Below are 19,623 nucleotides of genomic sequence, written 5' to 3' on the forward strand. Positions count from 1 at the left end.
TGGTCCGTTTGACCGATTTGGATTGATTTTTGCCCAACCCTACTCCCAAGCAAGTCCTAAAGGAGTACTCAATCCCTAGGACTTCTACTCGATTGAATTCAATAGTAATTTACCTGTAGTTTCTTACCCCAATTTCACAAAATAATATTTTTTCTTCAAGCATAAAATGACCACAAGCATAAAATGACCACATCAAACGTTCAGTACCAAGATTGCTTCAGTAGAATAAATGATAAGGAACTTTTCACAAGCCTTCTACATTATTAGCCGAAACGTTCAAGATTGCTTGGTCCTCAAAGATTCACGAACGAAGTTTTCTTCCTGGGGCAAAAGAAATAGGGAAAGGAAAATAAAACTTGACCAGAAATTTAAGAAAACTTAGGTACAAATTGCAAGCAGATCCACTTTAAAGTGGGAAAGATGAACTTATGCACTAGTCAACACTGGTAAAAGCAAAACTAGATAAGACGAATGAAGTTGCCTTTGTTGAGTCATTGTCATCTTCAGAAGGTAAGTTCTAGTAAGTTTCTGCTCAATAGGCATTAGGTGCTTTGTTGCTATTTTTTCGTAGTTTATCTTATTCATCTATAAGATAGTGTACATGTTCTCCTATTAGAGCAAGTCACAGTTGGGCATATGATTTTTTTTATGCTATACTAATACAAGCACAGTTGCTGAGCCGCTCAATTTTTTGGGGTCCCAAATTTTTTCGATAATTTTCTCTATAGTAATTTTTCGATTAGCGTCATTGCATTTTCTATGCCGTCATAATCTCTATACAGTTCCACAACTAATTAGCATTTACAACTTATCACACATGCTCCTAAATCTCTGCAGGATGGGTTTGAACTGTCTACTTGAACATTTTGAATGAAATGGTCTCAGCAGAGAGTTTTCTGTTTACCATGCATTCTTTGGTTCCTCTTTAATGTTACACAATAGTCTTCCAAGCCATATGGGAACTAATTTAACATATAAAATAGTCCTATATTAAGTGTAAGAAGTAAAGTTTCTGCATAAGTAAATGGCAGAAATTTATGATCAAGAGCCATGTCAGAATATGCATAAACATATTATCCGAACGTCCTTTGGATTGAATGGCAATTTACTTGATCTGTACCCATGTCCAACACCCATAACCGTGCCCAAGCAACATATGCCAAAATTAAGCAGACTAGATGACTGACTGATTAATTATGGAACATTACTTTATCACATGGAAAGGGATCACATAAAACTACTATTCCTAATGCATAACAAGGCTAAAAATAAAGTAAACTCACTCTTCATGGATTTCCGGTCTCGACAGAATTCGCTCCCACAGTGACACTTAAAAGCTTTCACAGGATGTCTATGATCATCAAAGTCAATTCCATAGTCCTGCAATACATTTAATAAAATGTTTACCACCGCTAGACCAAGAAACTGTCCTCATTTCAACTGAGAACCATGTATCTGCAGTTCTAAATATATTTGTAACGTTCCCTACTCGATTATGATGTTGCTGCCTTTAGAATCAAAATAATCAGAAAAAGGGAATCAGCTTACCCAAGTTAACTCTTCCAAAGCATTAACCTTTCTTGTAGTGAAAAAGGCAAGCTGCGTGGAATGAATATAATAACCTCAATGCAAATATTTAGATATTTACACAATGAAATCAGGAAATTGAAAATACATATATGATTGGGATTCTCCATACATGGTAATAGTGGTGATCCGGAGTCTCCACTTCCACTGGGATCTCAATCAAGTTAGCATCGGAACACCTAAAGTGATAAAATAACAAAGTCCTATAAAAAATTTATTATGAGAAAATACACATGGATATTTTCCTGAAAACACAACAAAATAAGCAATATTGCCTCCTGATATGGCTAGGAAGGTTAGACAACAGTGATAAACAGAAAAGCAGATTACAGAGCTGAAATAGTCAAACTCATAAATTGATTTCGGGAATACTGCAGTCAAATATTTAACTTATTCTTTTTATTCATGATACATCGAATCTGTTGACCTCATTTTCTGTTAGAGTGACGTGGACAACAATTATTGGACCTACTTGTGTACTCGTAAGAAAATTCCGACATGTATGGACAGAATGTTAGTCAATAATACTCCAGGTTTGGACGCGAGAGATGCTTTATAACACGAGACAAATGTATCAGGGCTCTTGCAATATATTTTGAGATTGATTGTGTGATAATAACCAATTGTCAATAATTTCATTAAAGCTAAATAATCTTAACTGAAAAAAAAAAAAAAAAGAAATTATAATCTGCAAAAGAGAAGACAAATAGTAGCTTTAATTGTATTGATTTGTATTAGCCTTCAAATGATACATGGAGGGGCTATTTATAGTGCTACAAATGAAATGATTTCCATTGGATGAATGTGGCCTCATTTCCTTGACCGAAGCATACAATCCTAGGCATCAATTTGAAATTCGTAGCCCGTAGCGCATTTAATTTAATACTCTTACAAAGAACAGCCGCCCTATTGCCTAAATTCACAAGCTTGACATTTTACACATTACAAATGTCCCATCAATCATTCCAAAAGAATTTTAGACATAAATTTAGAATCCTCATGTATAGTTATGTTGGGCTTCGTTACTTCGGCAGACAAATGCACTTAGCTTCGAGGCTTCGTCTTTGACATAAGGCTGCTTCAGTGGATGTGGTTTTTCGATTTGAGTGGGTCAGCTAGTTCAATAATCAACCAATGGGCCTCGATGGGCTTGCCATGTAGAACCACATGTGATGAGGCGTAACAATAGTCCCTCAAGTGCATGTATAGTTATTCATTTAATGCGTGGACTTTAGTAATAAGTGGACAATAGTTTCTCTCTTTTTCGTTCGGTTGGTTCTATATCCTCATCATCATTTTTTTTTTTGACAAATAATAATAGTCCCCCAAGTCCAAGTATGAATATTCATATCATGATTAGAGTTCAAAGTTAGCCATATTTCTTTGTACAACGAAAATACCTAAGATTTGTTTGAGTCGGGGTAAGATGATGCTGAACTGCCGAGGCTACTTAATGTTGAAGGTAGATAAAATTTATTTTTAGCCGAGGTAGGATGATGCTAAACTGTTGAGGCTCCTTTATGCTGAAGGTAGTTGAAATTTATTTTGAGCCGGTGCAGGATAATGTTGAACTGTCAGGCTCCTTTTATTTTGAAGGTATTAGAAATTTATTTTGAGCCAAGTCAAGATGATGCTAAACTGCCGATGCTCCTTTATGTTGAAGATAGTCGAAATTTATTTTGAGCCGAGGCAAGATGATGATGAACTGCCAAGGTTCCTATATTTGGAGGATATTAACCTCAATAGTGGTGCCACTTATTTGATATTCTTGCATATTACCAAGAAATGACAATTGAAGCATTGCGACTTCCAATACACGTAGGGCCGTTACATTAAATGCGCAATGATGGTCACGCTGCAATGTTCTAAGGTCTATGCGCTAAGGCATAGGCATGAAAAACATGTATCAATCAACAAACAAAACCATTTGAATTCAACGCCTCAGATCTTCGGATGGAATGGATTTTGATCTAGTGGTTGTCCTTTGTATATAATTACATCGCGAACTTTTACAAATTTTGGACTGAGAGGTGGCAATCCTACGTGTACACCTGTGATGCAATGGACCTTACGTTGACACTAGTTAGCTAAAGTGCTAAGGTTTTTGGGGTCACCCTTGAGTGTCAGGAGGTGTTAGCTAACATTCAAATACGCAATAAAGCCTCAATTGACAAGCTAGCCTCTGTTCAAGAGGAAATGAAGAAAATAAAGGCCAAAGCTAAGGTGATACGGGCCCAGCGAGTTGAGGGTGTAGCAAAGAAATTGAAGCTCTAAAAAGGAAAGTTCACAAGTCCCAATGCGAGGTTGCATCTTTAATAAAGGTGAAAACCCCAAATAATCATCAAAAGCTTATGGGAGAAGCCTCGGAGAAGGCCAATCTAGAACTCGTTGGATTAAGCGTTCCAATCAATTTTATGAGAGCCAAATATAGCATTACGTGCAAGAGGCTGATAGAGCTTAGGCCTCACTCAATTGGCGGGTGAGGAGACGGTGAAGAACTACATTTCCAACTTCCATCTTATAGAGGAGGGTCAATGCTTTAGTCTCTATTGGAGGAGGTTTATCTAAGCTGAGGTAGTGGAAAGGGTGGAGGACCTTTATCTAGAACTCAACACTGTTGAACTTAAGGTGGAGTTTTTGGATGAGGTGTCTCAAACCCTAGCTGAGGATACAATCGAGGCCAATGAAGAAGTAGAGCAAGAGGAAGCTCTTGAGGAGGAAACTACAGGTCAAGAAACATCAACTGCTGAAGCGCTACTACTGAGGTAGAACCTCAACCGCCTCTTACCTAGTGTAGATTTCTGATTTTCAATTTTCTTTTGTTATGTAGCCACGGCCCCCCTTTGGAAATATTCCATTATTTACTAGAATGAATGTTTTTAGTATTTTGATGTCTACTTTTCTATTTCAATATCTTCAATTATACATTGTTGTACCCTAATTAAAGCACATGACCTTACTAATCCCGTCATCTTATTCATTTCGCAATTAATTGCAGCATTTAAAACATTCTGACCTTAATCAATCTTGAAAACTTGACTAATCCTTGAAACTCATAGGACTTGATACCTTTTCGATGGCATTTCACACCTACTTAATAACGTTTATCTTCACTTAAAATGCTTCATGACAATAGGACTTCTCCCTTCACATTCAAATTCGTCAAAATAAGGCATGTAATAACGATGCATGTAGGGATTCAGTCCTCTTCTCTGAGGTGCACACACTTCCATACACGGTGGATGGTCTATTCGTCAAAGGGAGGTATAAAATGTACACCTCAAAAAACAAATGAGGTGGTCCATTTTGGAATCCAATCCTCTCCTCTGAAGTGCCCACACTTTCTTACATGGTGAATGCTTCAACCATATACGGGCTTTTCCCTTGACATTCAACTTCGTCAAAGGGAGGCATATAGTGTACGCCTTGGAAAACAAAGGTGGAGGTCCATTTTGGGATCCGATCCTATTCTTCAAGGCGTCCACGCTTCCCTACATAGTGGATGGTTTAACTATGTACGGGCTTCTCCATTTACATTCAACTTCGTCAAAAGAAGGCATGTGATGTACGCCTCTGAGAACAAATGAGGTGATCTACTTTGGGATCTAGTCCTCTTCTATGAAGCGCATATGCTTCCCTATATAGTGGATGGTTCAACCATGTACGAGCTTCTCTCTTGACGTTCAATTTCGTCAGAGGCATGTGATGTACGCCTCGGAGAACAAATGGAGTGGTCCATTTTGGAATTTGGTCCTCTTCTCCAAAGCCCCCACGCTTCCTTACATGGTGGATGATTCAATTATGTATGAGGTTTCTCCTTTGACGTTCAACTTCTTCAAAGGGAGGCATGTGATGTCGTCTCGGATAACAAATAAAGTGGTCCATTTTGGGATCCGATCCTCTTCTTCAAGGTGCCCATACATGGTGGATGATTGAACCATATCCGGGTTTTTTCCTTGACATTCAGCTTCATCAAAGGGAGATATGTGATTTACCCCTTGGAGAACAAATGAGCTGGTCCATTTTGGGATCCGAACCTTTTCTTCAAGGCACCCATGCTTCCCTAAAATAGCTTTTTGTTTCCGATCTCGTCAACAAGACGTAATCTTATTTACTTATTTGATAATTTTTACATAGGGCAAGGTAAAACCTTCCAACTACTAAGTACATTTATTGATAATATATTCTTAGACGCTCAATATTTCATGGACGAGGTTGTACCTTTCCATCTATGTCTTCTATCCAATAAGTGTCACGTCAAAGCTCCTCTTTGATGCTATATGGACTTTCCTAATTCGAACCCATTGTGCCTACTCCTGATTCTTTGGAAGATAGGAACACCCTTTGAAGAACTAGGTCATTTATTCGGAACAATCTCTTCTTGACTTTTGCATTATAATAAAGGGTCATCTTCATTTGATATGTTCCCATTCTCAATTTGGGAGTCGTCTCTTCTTTCATCCAGAAAATCGAGTTCACATTTTCTTAGCTTATCGTTTGATATCTCACTGAATTGCAATCGACGTAAAGAAGGTAATCTAAAGCTCATCGCTTCGGCACCGTAGGCCGTCGAGAAAGGGGTTTCTCCAATTGAGGTCCTATTTGTAGTTCGAATTACCTATAACATTTGTGGCAGCTCTTCAACACATGTCCCTTTAGAAGCATTGAGCTTTTGTTTCAAAGTATACTTGATAGTTTTGTTCACAACCTTGACTTGCCCATTAGTTTAGGGATGATGCGGTGTAGAGAATTGCTTCTTGATTCCCAACTCCTCGGATAGGTCCCTAACCTTTTTGTTATCAAATTATCTACCATTATTTGAGACGATTGAATAGGAAATTTCAAATCAGCATATAATGTTCTTCTATAAGATCTTGGAAGTGTTTGTTTCAGTGATTTTGGCCAGAAGTTCGGCTTCAACCCATTTGGTGAAGTAATCGATAGGCATGATAACAAAACTTGCACTACCCCTGCCCCCAGGTAAGGTGCCTATGACGTCCATGCCCCACTTTGCAGATGATCAGGGTTTGGATACCACAGTCAGTTCTTGCGAAAGTTGTCTTTGAATAGGGGAGAAGTCATTTTCGAACAAACTAAATAGCATCCTTTTTCAAGGTGGGCCAATAATACCCCTACCTCAGCCCTTTTCGTGCCAATGCAAGTCCCTCAAATCATTGTCGCAAACCCCCTCATGAACCTCACAAAGAATGTATGCAACTTCTTTTCCCCTAATACATCGAAGGAAGGAGGAAGAGAAACCTCTCTTATATAAAGCACGTCATCCAAGAATATAAAATTGGCTGACCTCCTCCTAAACTTGTAAGCCTCTTCTTTGTTATTAAGACCGACCTGGTCCTTGAGATAGTCTACAATAGGTTACATTCAGGTGGGGATCCATTTTACCTACATAACTTCCTTTGTCGCTAATATGGAAAGGTCAGAGAGATGCTTTATGGACAAATTATTAGTAGCTCAGAATCTTTGCTATTGGCCAACTTTGACAGGCATCAACGTTGGCATTTTCAATGCGTGGGATTTGAGCTAGTTCAAATTTTCGAAGGATGGGTGTAGGTCCATCACCAACTTAAGGTACGCAACCATGCCCTTGCTCCTGGCTGTGAAGTTGCCATTAACTTGGCTGACAATCAGCTGGGAGTTGCAATTGATGAGCAACCTCCTTGCTTGCATTTCTTTGGCCAGTCAGAGGCTTGCAAATAATGCCTCGCACTCAGCCACATTGTTTGTGGCCTTAAACTCAAACCTTACTACACAATTAAATTTATGACCCTTGGGCTTGTTAGGACCACTCCAGCTCCAAAGCCCGCTTCACCAGTTGATCCATCTACGAATAAGTTCCACGTGGGGGCTTGATAGGTTCCATTATTTCTTCCATTTCAGGAACGTTGGCTAATTCAGCCACAAAGTTCGCTAGAGCCTAGCCCTTGATGATAGCTCTCGTCTTGAAGACGTCAAACTCACTGAGTTCAACAACCTCCCTAAAGCATCAGGCTTCTAAAGTACTTGCCTAAGCGGAAAGCTAGTGAGCACATGAATAGTGTGGACTTGGAAGTAGGGCCTCAACTTTTTGGAAGCTATGATCAGTGCCAAGGCTAGCTTGTCCATATTTGGTTAGCTGGTTTCAGGTGCTAGAAATGCCTTGCTAATGTAATAAACTGGCAATTGGATAATACCTTCTTCTCTGATAAGAATTGCACTGATGGCCTCACTAGAGACAGCCAAGTAAAGTTGTAAATATTTTCTAAACTTACGTTTTGGGCAGTACCTTGGGCTTTACACCTTCTTTGGCTTTTGGGGGACCTCATGTCAAACAAAGCTCGGATTTTCTCCTAAGTTGCCTCTATTCCCCTTTGGTTGACTATCTATCCCAAGAACTTGCCAGAGGCAGCACCGAACGCACATTTTAGTAGGTTCAACCTCATCTTGTACCTCCTTAGAATTTGAAAGGTTTCATTCAGGTGTGTCATATGGTCATCTGCCTTTAAGCTCTTTACTAGCATGTTATCCACATAGACCTCTATCGTTTTACCAATGAGGTTGACAAACATTTTGTTGACCCTTACATTAGCCCTAAGCAAATTTGGTGTAGTACTTATAAGTCCTAACTCTGTTGCATGCCTAGTCCATTTCAGATTGATTTGAGCTGTCGAATTTCTGCTATTCGGAAAAGGTAATCACATGGGTTATTATAGGATGCATGGCCCCATATCGACGTACCCTTTCCTTCACTTGAAAAATCATGTTAATATGAATATTCAATATTGAAAAAACAAGTAATACTAAACTTATCGCATACATATTTCCAAAAACCCTACAAATAACAAGCTCTGAGCTGCTCATTATTCTCGTGGAGTCCCACTTGAACCAGTAAGTTATAGAATTCAAGGGTATAATCTTCAAGACTGAGGTCCCATTGATGCAAACTATGAACATTTTTATACAATATTGTCATATAATCAGACGAGAGCAATTAATATTCAATCCTGTTTCCATTGATTCCTCAGTGAGAATCTTCAATCCTCGTCGTTCAGTAAGTTGCTCTGCAGACTGTGTTCACAATCTTAGCTTCTAGTGTCCATTCAATATGGAACTCCAAGCTTGCTTTCCCATCAAAGAATTCTCCATGCATTCTTCCATGAAAATCTAAAATTCCAATTCGAACTCTTCAATTGAGATCAAGAGCTCTGATACACACTTAAAAGTAACAGATTATAGACATGGTTAAAATTCGCCCCTTAAAACTTTGTTTTAATCCTCCAAAGGACAGCCCTACAGTGAAAAAATGGGTTTCTAATTTACGTCAAATTGGATCTTCTTGGTTGAATATCATTCTTGTTTTAGTTTTATTGTACCTCATCTAAAGCAAGACACAATGAGGAGAAGAATGTAAAGAAGTATACTCATGGGGAGTAGCTTCTAGCTTCTAAGATTAATCCAAAATCATGGCCATAAGTTCATCGAGCAATGAACTTCCAACACACAAAGAACAAGGATATAATTCTTGAGACAGTAAAGAACTTGTAATTATTTATTTCTCACGTTAAAGATACCTGTGGTTGATAAACCTTGCAACATTTCCATACGATGTTGCATCCAGACAAAGCGCCTCTTCATCCTTCAGGACACCTTCAGAACTCCAGTCTGCATCAAGAAGCACTGGGTATGTGTGCTTTTCACCAGTGTTTCGCATGTTTCTTTCAAATAACTCTGTGTTGGTCACCACTTCTCCGACATATTCACATATAAAGGCACCTTTAGGCATGTCTTCAAGGGTTCGAAGACCCCAACCTTTTCCTCCGGGTGTCATAAATACCTAAAACAGATGGAAAGATTAACAGCTATTACAAAATTATAATATAGGAATTTCCAAGAAGTACCAGGGAAATCCACAATAACAAATTGAAAAAGGATGTAAAAATTAAGTTTCGAAACTTAAACTTCGTGCACAAAAAGAAAAAAATAGAAAATAGAAAAAAGTGTAACCTGCAATCTTGCTGTTATGCCTTGTTGAACAACACGATTTCCACATGCCATGCTGCAACCACATTTATACCAGCACTCTTTTATAAATTTCCTTACTAAATGACCCTTACATTTGCCCGAAAATCTTTTATCCTTGGTCCTTTCGAGTGGACAATCCTTGCAATAAAAAAGATTGTGGCGTTGCAGATCGTGATTCATTGAAATGCAACTTTCAAGATAACTTTCCTTAACCAGACCACCTGGCATGTAAGCAAACTCGCCACCGGTTTCACCAGCACAAGCACAAGGTATTTCCGAAGACAAACAATTACCAAAACAATTTGAACAGCAATTGTCATCTGACATTCGAGCAAGGAGAAACTTCACATATGCATTTTGATAAACCACATTATGCTGAATATAGTAGAAAGTAGGTAGCGGCTCTTCATTTATTTCGTTTATCAAAGGAATCCTGTAAGCTTCTTGACCTTTAGTGATGTCTTGAACATAATTAGAAGAGTGTTGCTTTTGAACAATAATCATGCCAGCTGAAGAAGACGCTAAACCATCAAGTTCTAGAATCTTCCTGTCAATCTTTTTATCCTTATACCCATCAACATTAAAATTTCTCATGTGGCAGCGTAGTAAGTCCATATGAATGGGACCAAGGCCCTGTGGAATTTGGGATGCGACTTCAATAAGAGTTCGATTCCGATAATTGAGAAGTCCATTTAAAATATTTGAATTAATGCAGAAAGTGAGTTGGTGATCAACTCCCTCCACAGAAATAGCTTGTGGATTGCCGTCCTTAGATACAGTTTTGGGTATTCCCTGCTCAGTACCATTAGAGGTGGTACATGCAGCCAAAAAGCATTCACACATATCTTTCATCAGTTTCAGCATAGAGAAACCAGGTAGAGTAATTTTGTATGACTTCACACACTTTTCGTCGACTTGCTTCAACACTGATTCTAAACTTGGAGCTTGAAAATGTGATTGGTAGGAAGATTTATATGTCAGGGAAATTTTCACCTCCCTCTGAGATGAAGTTGCAATATCTATTTTTGACGCATTTAGTACACCATTTTCCTCTTCTTCTGATCTAAATTTTTCAGAGTCCATGCACTCAAAATGATGTCCTTCCAAGTCAGAACTCTTTCCCTTGGAATCAGCTGTGCCAATAATGAAATGTAGGCTGAAATAATCAATTAGAGTTCTTGAACAGATCAAATAAAATGGAATGAAAAAAGAAATAAGCACTTAACACATGGCAACATCGATATTCAAAAAAGGAGTAGGAATAGAGAATATAAATTATAAAATTAAAGTCGTTGCATCATTATAGAAGGGAGAATTGTGTTTAGCATTAGAAACAAGCAACTAAACACACACTATACTTCCATATTATTTAAGATGAAAATGACGTGCTCTTTTCTAGACACACATTAGCTTGCTATAATAATTAATTATTAAATAATTAGCAGGTTATTGATTAGACCTATCAATGAGAACCACACATAGCATTGTTGAACCAGCTTATAAATCAGTTTCAGGGAGATAGAGTACTCACAGATAGAGAAACTCACATATTTCCTCTGCGTCCAGATCTATCAAATCAGAAAAAGTTGAGCAATTTTCTTTGGCATTAGGAAAACTTCCACATGAACCACCTTCCAATAGGAGTCTAGGAGGATCTATAAATAATTTAAAAACTTCATTAGCTACCACGAATGTGGCACACTAGTTCAACATAAGGAGTCTGCAAAATGATCCTCCAAGAACTGCTAAAAGAAATAGGATGAATATACACTATCCCAACTCAACAAAACATGTGACTCCACCTATCCGAATTCCAAAATTTAGGGGAAAATAATAGAAAATCTATAAATACTATATCATCCTCATATTGATTTCAATCCCAAAGGAACATCATTTTGCAATATATAATATTTACATTCAACAGAAAATAAAAAATAATGTAGAGAATGTAGAAAAGAGCTACCTAACAAACAATCAACAGAAATAGAAAATGGAATTAATAAAATGAAATTTTTAATAACGACAGACAATGTACTTCAAAACTATTGATACAAGATCCAGGTGCCTTCCTCTGTTTATCAAAATTACAGCAGAGGTAGGTTATCTCATTTACAGAAGTGATATCATCAAATCATCTACATTAGTGAGTACAATTGTATGGTAGATGCAATCCAGAATTTCAAGAAAGAGACAGGCAGTACCTGGAGGAACTACAGAAAAAGGAACCATATAGTTTGGCAGGCTGTCAAATGGCACACTCTCAATCACAGCATTGTATGGATCTTGATAGGAATTTGAATGGTCGCCTGTTTCATATGTTATTGTTCTTTTCTTTGAGGAAATCAGAGATGAGACAGATTCATCATTTTCATCATTAGAAAGCATGTGAGTTTCCTTTGTTTGCTCTGGTCCCATATGAGATATTGGAGAACCGTGGTTCTTTCCTTTATCCTGATGATTCTTTGGACGTACGACCTTGGGTTTCATATCCTCGTGTTGGAGAAGTTTAGAAGAGGATTCAGCCATATTTTTCTTGCCATGAGCTTGATTTTCCACCTTATTCCTCATATCCCCAATAGCTACGATGTCATTATGAGCTGAGCCGTGACATGAGGTTGCACGTTGATCAGTTTGGGAGTTTGATTTGGATCTCTTCAAAGGTGGTTCACTTTCATCAGGTTTACCCTCAGACAAGGCATTCTGTTGCTCCCTTGTAACTCTCGCCACCTAGAGTTTAACATAAAGGAACATGCTAATAGAAATCAATTACGATTGTCTATTAAGTTTGAACAGATTATCCACTGTTGTGAAAAATCAAGAACACAAAACAACATGATTATGGATTCCCAACTTCAAGAGGGTAGAGACAATCAATTAACGTTAAAGGATATCAAAGGCTCGGTGATGGGAAGTGGATGACTATTCTGGTGATGATAAAACAGTACTATACACGGAAGTAGAAGCATGCACCTTGTTGTCCTCGCTTTCGATTATTGCATCAATAAGAACTCTGTAGTTTTCATCTTCAATGAACTCCCAGTTATTGCCATATAACTTTAGAAGATTTTTTAGTACTGGTTTTACAACTTTCCCAGAATAACCCATGCTGCCCATTGTCTTGAATGCCTTTGCAGCCTTCGAATTTGGTGCCATTAGTTGTATATGGAGATCACCTAAGAGCAGATTGCAATTTGATGACAAAATATTTTTACTTTCAATTGCAAGAAAGGCCAAGATAGACGTGTTGGGTTAATATTGCAAAATGAGCAGTTTGAAATAGAGCTGTAGGCCACAAACCATATAACTATCTAATGAAATAGCAAAAGAAAAAGGGAAGCCAATGGACCGATGCAACCATAAAAACCTACAATTTTACTAATTCTAATGCAAAATTACATGATTGCTTCCCAAAAAAAAAAAAAAACCACTGGGATTATAAAAGAAACAAACATTACTGAACATTCTGCCTTAGATGGGACCCAATATAATTAATTCATGCAACACCGAATGGAACAAACCAAGTTGCTCAAAATATTTGATGAAAATTGGAATGAAGATGAACTTGATAATATTGATTCTGCTGTTTAAGAATGCACTGCTATGTAAATGAACTAACTCTACTTCAAGTGTGAAAGTATAGGCCCAATTCTTCAATTCATATTTTGAATTATGGCTTGTTCTATCATTTATTGCTCAATACAGCCTAGAGCCATGACTTCACAAGATCACAAAATAATTTATTAACTTAAACAATCCACAAAAGATGAATAATTAACTAAAATCAACATGCTTTCCAAAGATTAACAAAATAATCCAACAAGCATGAAGAAGAAAAACTAAATATACCAGTCAAATTTCTGAAGAGAAAACAAGAACTATACTCAAAGACTGGGACATATTGACGAAACCCAGTTTCTGCATATTCATTTATTTTTAGATTATTTACAAAAGCAGGTTCACATGCAGATATATAAACACCAATACATAAAATTATCTACAAAACCCGAAGTATGAATCCAAATGAACCCGAGAAAGATTCCAAAAAAACCCAATCTTAAATTAAAGGAAAATAATATTTTAGAATTGAAAATTCAGCATCAAGCCGAATAATACGCAAAATTTACGAATAAAAACGTTGATATCAGGTTTTTCTAATCATATTGCAAACTTTTAGCGATCTCTCACAGCAATCAAATTGAACACTTTATTGGTAAAAAATAATACTTTAGAAGCACATGAGATTTATAATGCACAACGTATAAATATTTTAATGGATTTCATTGATTTTGCCTCCAAATAGTTTTGGCAAATATTATTAAAAAAACCCACGTGAGATTTTGCACAAAACCCAAGTTAAACAGCTATTTTAAACAGTAATGGGTGACAAATACGTACAATTTCAGAAGAGATTTCGTGGAGTGGAAGTAAGGTTTTTGGGGTCCTTAGTGAGTCATGAGGAAAAAACAGGAAGAAATAGAAAAGTTTGGTAGAAAACGAAAGTGAAGTTAAAATTAGGGTTGATACAAAAATTATAATCGGTCTAAACGTTGGCGTGGGCTAAATTTTTCTGGACAAAATAGAATTAGATTTGAAAGTGAGCTAAAATATAGAGCATTGTTGAATCTGGGCCTTTGGTTTGGGCTAAATATTTATTGTAAAGGGGGGAAAAATGCATATATAAGAGATTAAGTATGATATATTTCAAAACTAAGAATTTGTTATGAAAGAGAGAGAAAAGAAGAAAGTATAGAAAAGTCAATAGAATTTTGCATATTATTAATAATCAAAGTTCTATATTTATAGGATTTAAAATAAGAGTTACAAAGTAAATCTTCTAGACTGTATAAGACTTCTCTATTTATCATGATAATACTAAATAATCACAAATAATTATCTCATTATTTTACAACAATTGGAATAATAAAATGCTACCTTATTAAAACATTGTTCAAAAAATTCAGTGGGACAAAACCTAATCGAAAGAAAAAGAGTACAGTTTACTTTCCCTGATTTCAATTCTTCTATCAAGCTATTCATGCATCATATATCAATATCTTCAATATTACAATTTTTGTAAAATATGTCTTATGTTGTATTGCATAATCTTCAAATAACATTGTCTTTATAAGAGATAAATTATTAGTCTTTGATAATTGTAGTAACATGACTATTCGAAAAATAGCTCTTGTTGATCTCTTCGAGAGTTATGCATATAAAGTATTATTTTGAAGGTAAATGTATTACATTTTATAGACATTCATTACATGAAGAATATATCTCATTATAACCTTATTAGGAAAAGCCTTGTCAGAAAAATCATAATGAAGGAAAAATAGTACATTATTTTTTTGAATACGCTACAAAAGTTGTCTCATTAAGAATCTTATCAGGAAAATTCAATGGTACAAAACCTTAGTCAAGGGAAAAAGAGTACAACGTGTATTTACTCTCCTCGTGATAATATCAATTGAATTATGCTTTAGCGTATAAAATCTTTCGAGATAACATTAGTAGCCACACCAGATGCATTGGCAATAATCAAATTTATAATATGTCTATCAAATTCAATGCATTGTTAGACTAATAAAATCGAGACTTGTAATTACATCCACCACAATATAACTTATCTATTTATATAAGTTTTCACGAAATTCATTATGTAAAAAGTCGTATATTTCATATTACGGATTTACTTTTTTCATTTTCATTTCACATAAATATATAATTTTTGGTGTTCGGACTGCAGATCCAGAAACTTCAAATTTCTCTAGTAAATTTAATTTAGTATAATTGCATCATTTCATTTGACCAATCATTACGTTGATTAATGACAAATTTATTTCAATGTCCTCAATATTCATAATATAATGCAGTGTATCACTTGCAAAAGTATTGTCAACAATTTTTCTTTTCGATTCTATTTCTTTTCTCATAATGACATAACTTATTTAGATATCTCAATTTTCAATATATCTAGTACCTGAGCATCTTCTGGGATTTTATAATTTGTTGTGTCGAAATACTCATCCTATGCATCCTTAATAAGACCATTTTTACTAATTGCTCCATCTTCTTTTGAAGGTATTTTCTCTTAGAATTGAACACAATCACGCTTCAGGCGTGCCATAGATATATAGAATATAATGTTATCAAATTGTCCTTCTAGGACATCAATTCGTATTGGAACATTAAAACTTGTGCTTGAGATATTGTTTACCTCTTTGATCAATAAATACATCTAAATAAATTATCTTCCAAACTTTTGGTTTGAATGATATTTTGCTAGAATTTAGATGATGATGCATTTATAATTATTTTTAGCTTCTTAATTTCTCACCCTGATGTTGATAGAACTGTTCAATCAAATTGACAATTATTTTTTTACCGTTATAAAATATCACACATTTTAGATAAGAGTTCAAATTACACATTTATTCTCAACATTCTTCACTTTCCGTTTCGGTGCATTGTGGTGGATCAATTTTTACATATACCGCACTATCAAAATAATTAGATAAAAAATTAAGCTATGATCATAAGTCAAATATAGGAAGGAGATCAGGATGTTGGCATAATGCGTAATAGAATTTCTAAATAAAAATGGAAAATACTTTGTTCTCAATTAATTGGAGGAACTTAAAAAATAATAGTGTTAAATCATTTATCGACATTCCAACTAACACTTATTAAAATGTTGAGATTTAGAATCACTAGCATTAACAAGACACTATCTTGATTGTACTCTCTAAAAATTATACTCATAATCTAAAATTTGAATGATAATTTCGCAAATTTCTGATTGTGAGTACAATGCAATCATCTTGTATATGTATCAAATACATTAGATACAAATAATATTTCGATGATCATTGTGGAGGATGATGGGGCCCATTTATCATCCTGATTAATTTTCAAAAATATAGGGAATTTTGTCCTATTTTAGATAGTTATGGTTAGTGATCAATTTTTGATAAAGAGAACAAATTATATATATGAATTCATTGGATTGAAAAATCTTCTGATTCTGCGTTGGATGTTTATTTGAATTTTTAATTTCGCATCATTGTTGATCCAGTGATGGTTCAACTAGTTATGTCAAACAATAAAGTCAAATTGAAATGCTGATTCAATATAAGATATAATTCAATTATTTAATTTCGAAGAACATGATTAAAGCTTGTATAATCATATATCATTTATATAATCAAATTAATCAATGTCCTCATGACATTAGCTATATGTTTTCCTTCAAGGATAAAAATGAATTCATAATAATATATTTTCCGAAAATGTGCAACTTAAAGAGCACATTATCTTTCGTTATTGCTTTTTAAAGAAAAATATGTCAATATTCTTCTAGAATATTGAAAATTATAATCCATTTTGTTTAAGAGTGATAAATTAATATTCTTCTTGAATATTAATGATATAAAAAATTAGTTTCGCTTAAAATTACAACTCAGTATTGAATTGTTTAATTTTTGTTTCTTCAGGAACACAATAAGATATATATTATTTGGGGTATGAGCTATTTTAAGAGTACATTATATAATTTATATTTTATTATTGCTTCTTCATAAGCAATAAATTAATATGCTTTTAAAATATTACAATTATAATATCATGCTCTTTTGGAGCAATCAATATTTCTTTTAGAATATTAATTATAACATTGTACTATTTCAGGGGTAACAAAATATTTTTAATAGACAGAACAACAAGTAACATTCTTCTGCAATATTGGAATCGGATTGTTATGCTTTTCAGGAACAATAATATATTATTATTTGAAATAATAAATTGTATGAAAATTTACTCTTCAAGAGTAAAATTGTAATTTATATTAGATTTTATTTAATTATACTTTTTCAAGAGCAAGTAAAATCTAATTAAAATATTTGTAAATAACATTGTGCTATTTTAGGAGTAACAATATTTTGTAATAGACAAATATAAGATTACTAAATTCATAAACTACTACTACGTATTAAAAAGAATAAGAACTTGATAATTAATCAAGACGAAAAATTTTAATACGAATAAGGTGAGTTGACTACTTGTATGTACTAGAAAATTTCATTGCCAGTTGATCAATTTGTCACATAAGAGTTTATTTTAAGAAAATAAACTGTAGGTACCTGTCTATTTCTTCAATGCAGTTTGTACCCTTTTTTTCAACTTTTCTCGATTTCATTGCCTTTAAAATAGTTTCTGCCATATGCGAATTCCATCATGATGTACAAGTAAATAATAGAGATAGAAGACATTTTAACATTTGGGTGCAGAGACTGAGAGACGTGGCATATTCCACTTGAGCGGAGAATTGGAAATTTATGTGGAAATATGTATATTATTCAAAATTTACAATTTGAAATTGGCAAATAGATGAAAGCGTTTGTGCTAATAACGTGTTATGAAAAAGAAGAAGAAAATATAGAAAGTCAATAGACTTGTATGTATTATTAAGAACCAACACCCTAAATTAATAGGATCCAAAATAAGAGTTACAGTTGGAATAAAATAAATCTTCTAAATTAGATAAGAGTTATCTATGTATCATGATAACACTAAATAATCATCAATAATTATCACATTATTTTACAATAAACTTAAAGTTTAAAACTTCAAAAATCAAGTTTTTTAAAATTTTATTTATAAAATAATTAACTAAATCTATATTTTATTAATTAAATATATCAAGGTCACAATTCTATACAATTTGGTCACAAATTATCGAATTAATTGGTCATAAATTATTTCTTGATCATAATAAAATTTTTTATTGATCATATATCAAAAAATTTATATGTCACAAATTTATCAAATTAATAGGTTACATATTATTTATTGATAACAAATTTTATAGGTTAGCAATTTATTTATAGGCCACAAATCTCAAATTTTATAAATTGCAAGTTGAAATATTAGGTCACATATTATTTATTGGTCATAGGTTTTCGATCACATATTATTTATTGCTCACAAAATATTCAATCTATTGGTCACAATCTCATATAATTGGCCACAAAATAACCAATTTATTTTTCACAATCAGCTATATAATCAGTTACAAGTACTCTTCCCACTCAACAACTACAACCACCACGAACACAACCACAACCTTACCACTACCTCACCAGCACCACATCCTCACTCTATGGCATCGCAATACCACCACCACACCCATAATGCCACTCAACGACTACAATACCATCACTATATCGTCATTTGAACTCTTCCATAACCATCATCCCTGTCTCTTGCTCGCGCAATAGTGATCTCAAATTATCTCCAAACTACTTGAAAACGCAACTCCTATGTTAGATCTAAACCACTATCAACCCCAAACTACCCGAAAATGCCCCAAAATCGTGCACAGTTGTGAGCAACAGATGAATCTACGTTGGGCCACATCTTTTTCTAATATTCGCACCACTACAAAAGCTACCACAAGTTTTCCTCTCGCCACTAGACAAATCTATGTTAGCCACCACTTCTTCCTATATTCACCACTGAGCGTGTGGGATTGCACAGCGACGATCTGCGTAAGGCACTCATCACTAGGTAAGGTTGTGAGCAAAATTGTGCAGAGAAGTGAGCAACATATGAATCTATGTCGGAGCCACCTCTTTTCTTAATATTCGCACCACCACAAGAGCTACCACAAATCTTCTTCTCGCCACTAGACAACTCTAGCTAGAGTTACCACTTCTTCCTATATTCACCACTGAGCATGTGGGGCTACACAGCGATGACATGTGCGAGGCGCTCATCGTAGCTTTTTCTTGGCACGGTGCGGCTACGGGCGATGGGTATGGTGCCGCTACGACTACGGTGGTTAGGTATCGTGGCACCGCTGGGCTATAGTGGGTAGGTATGGTGGATTGTTATTAATTATTATGGTGGCTACAGTGGATAATTGTGGATTTATTATATTATTAGGGTTTGTGATTTAATTATTAGATTATTTATGGTTTTAAATTATAAAATAATTATAATATGATTTTTGAACGAAAA

The 19,623-nt window shown here is 34.9% G+C and overlaps 1 protein-coding gene across 2 annotated transcripts; it reads right to left on the reverse strand.

Moving 5' to 3' along the window:
* Positions 1-202: 202 nt before the first annotated feature.
* On the reverse strand, positions 203-14,121 carry LOC111401574 (probable inactive histone-lysine N-methyltransferase SUVR2). Of its 2 annotated transcripts, XM_023029379.1 has the most exons (10): positions 14,002-14,121; positions 12,577-12,779; positions 11,808-12,333; positions 11,154-11,261; positions 9,589-10,739; positions 9,156-9,418; positions 1,700-1,766; positions 1,549-1,599; positions 1,284-1,380; positions 203-321 (listed from the first exon to the last, which is right to left on the reverse strand). In XM_023029379.1, the coding sequence occupies exons 2-10, from the start codon at positions 12,757-12,759 to the stop codon at positions 302-304; spliced, it is 2,466 nt and encodes an 821-aa protein (XP_022885147.1). In that variant the 5' UTR covers positions 12,760-12,779; positions 14,002-14,121; the 3' UTR covers positions 203-301. The 2 variants fall into 2 exon arrangements, with proteins under 2 accessions (XP_022885147.1, XP_022885156.1); XM_023029388.1 differs by lacking the exon at positions 14,002-14,121 and having other exon boundaries at positions 12,577-13,377.
* Positions 14,122-19,623: the final 5,502 nt, after the last annotated feature.

Source organism: Olea europaea, chromosome 1, assembly GCF_002742605.1.
Source record: "Olea europaea var. sylvestris chromosome 1, O_europaea_v1, whole genome shotgun sequence".
Taxonomy (NCBI): Eukaryota; Viridiplantae; Streptophyta; class Magnoliopsida; order Lamiales; family Oleaceae; genus Olea; species Olea europaea.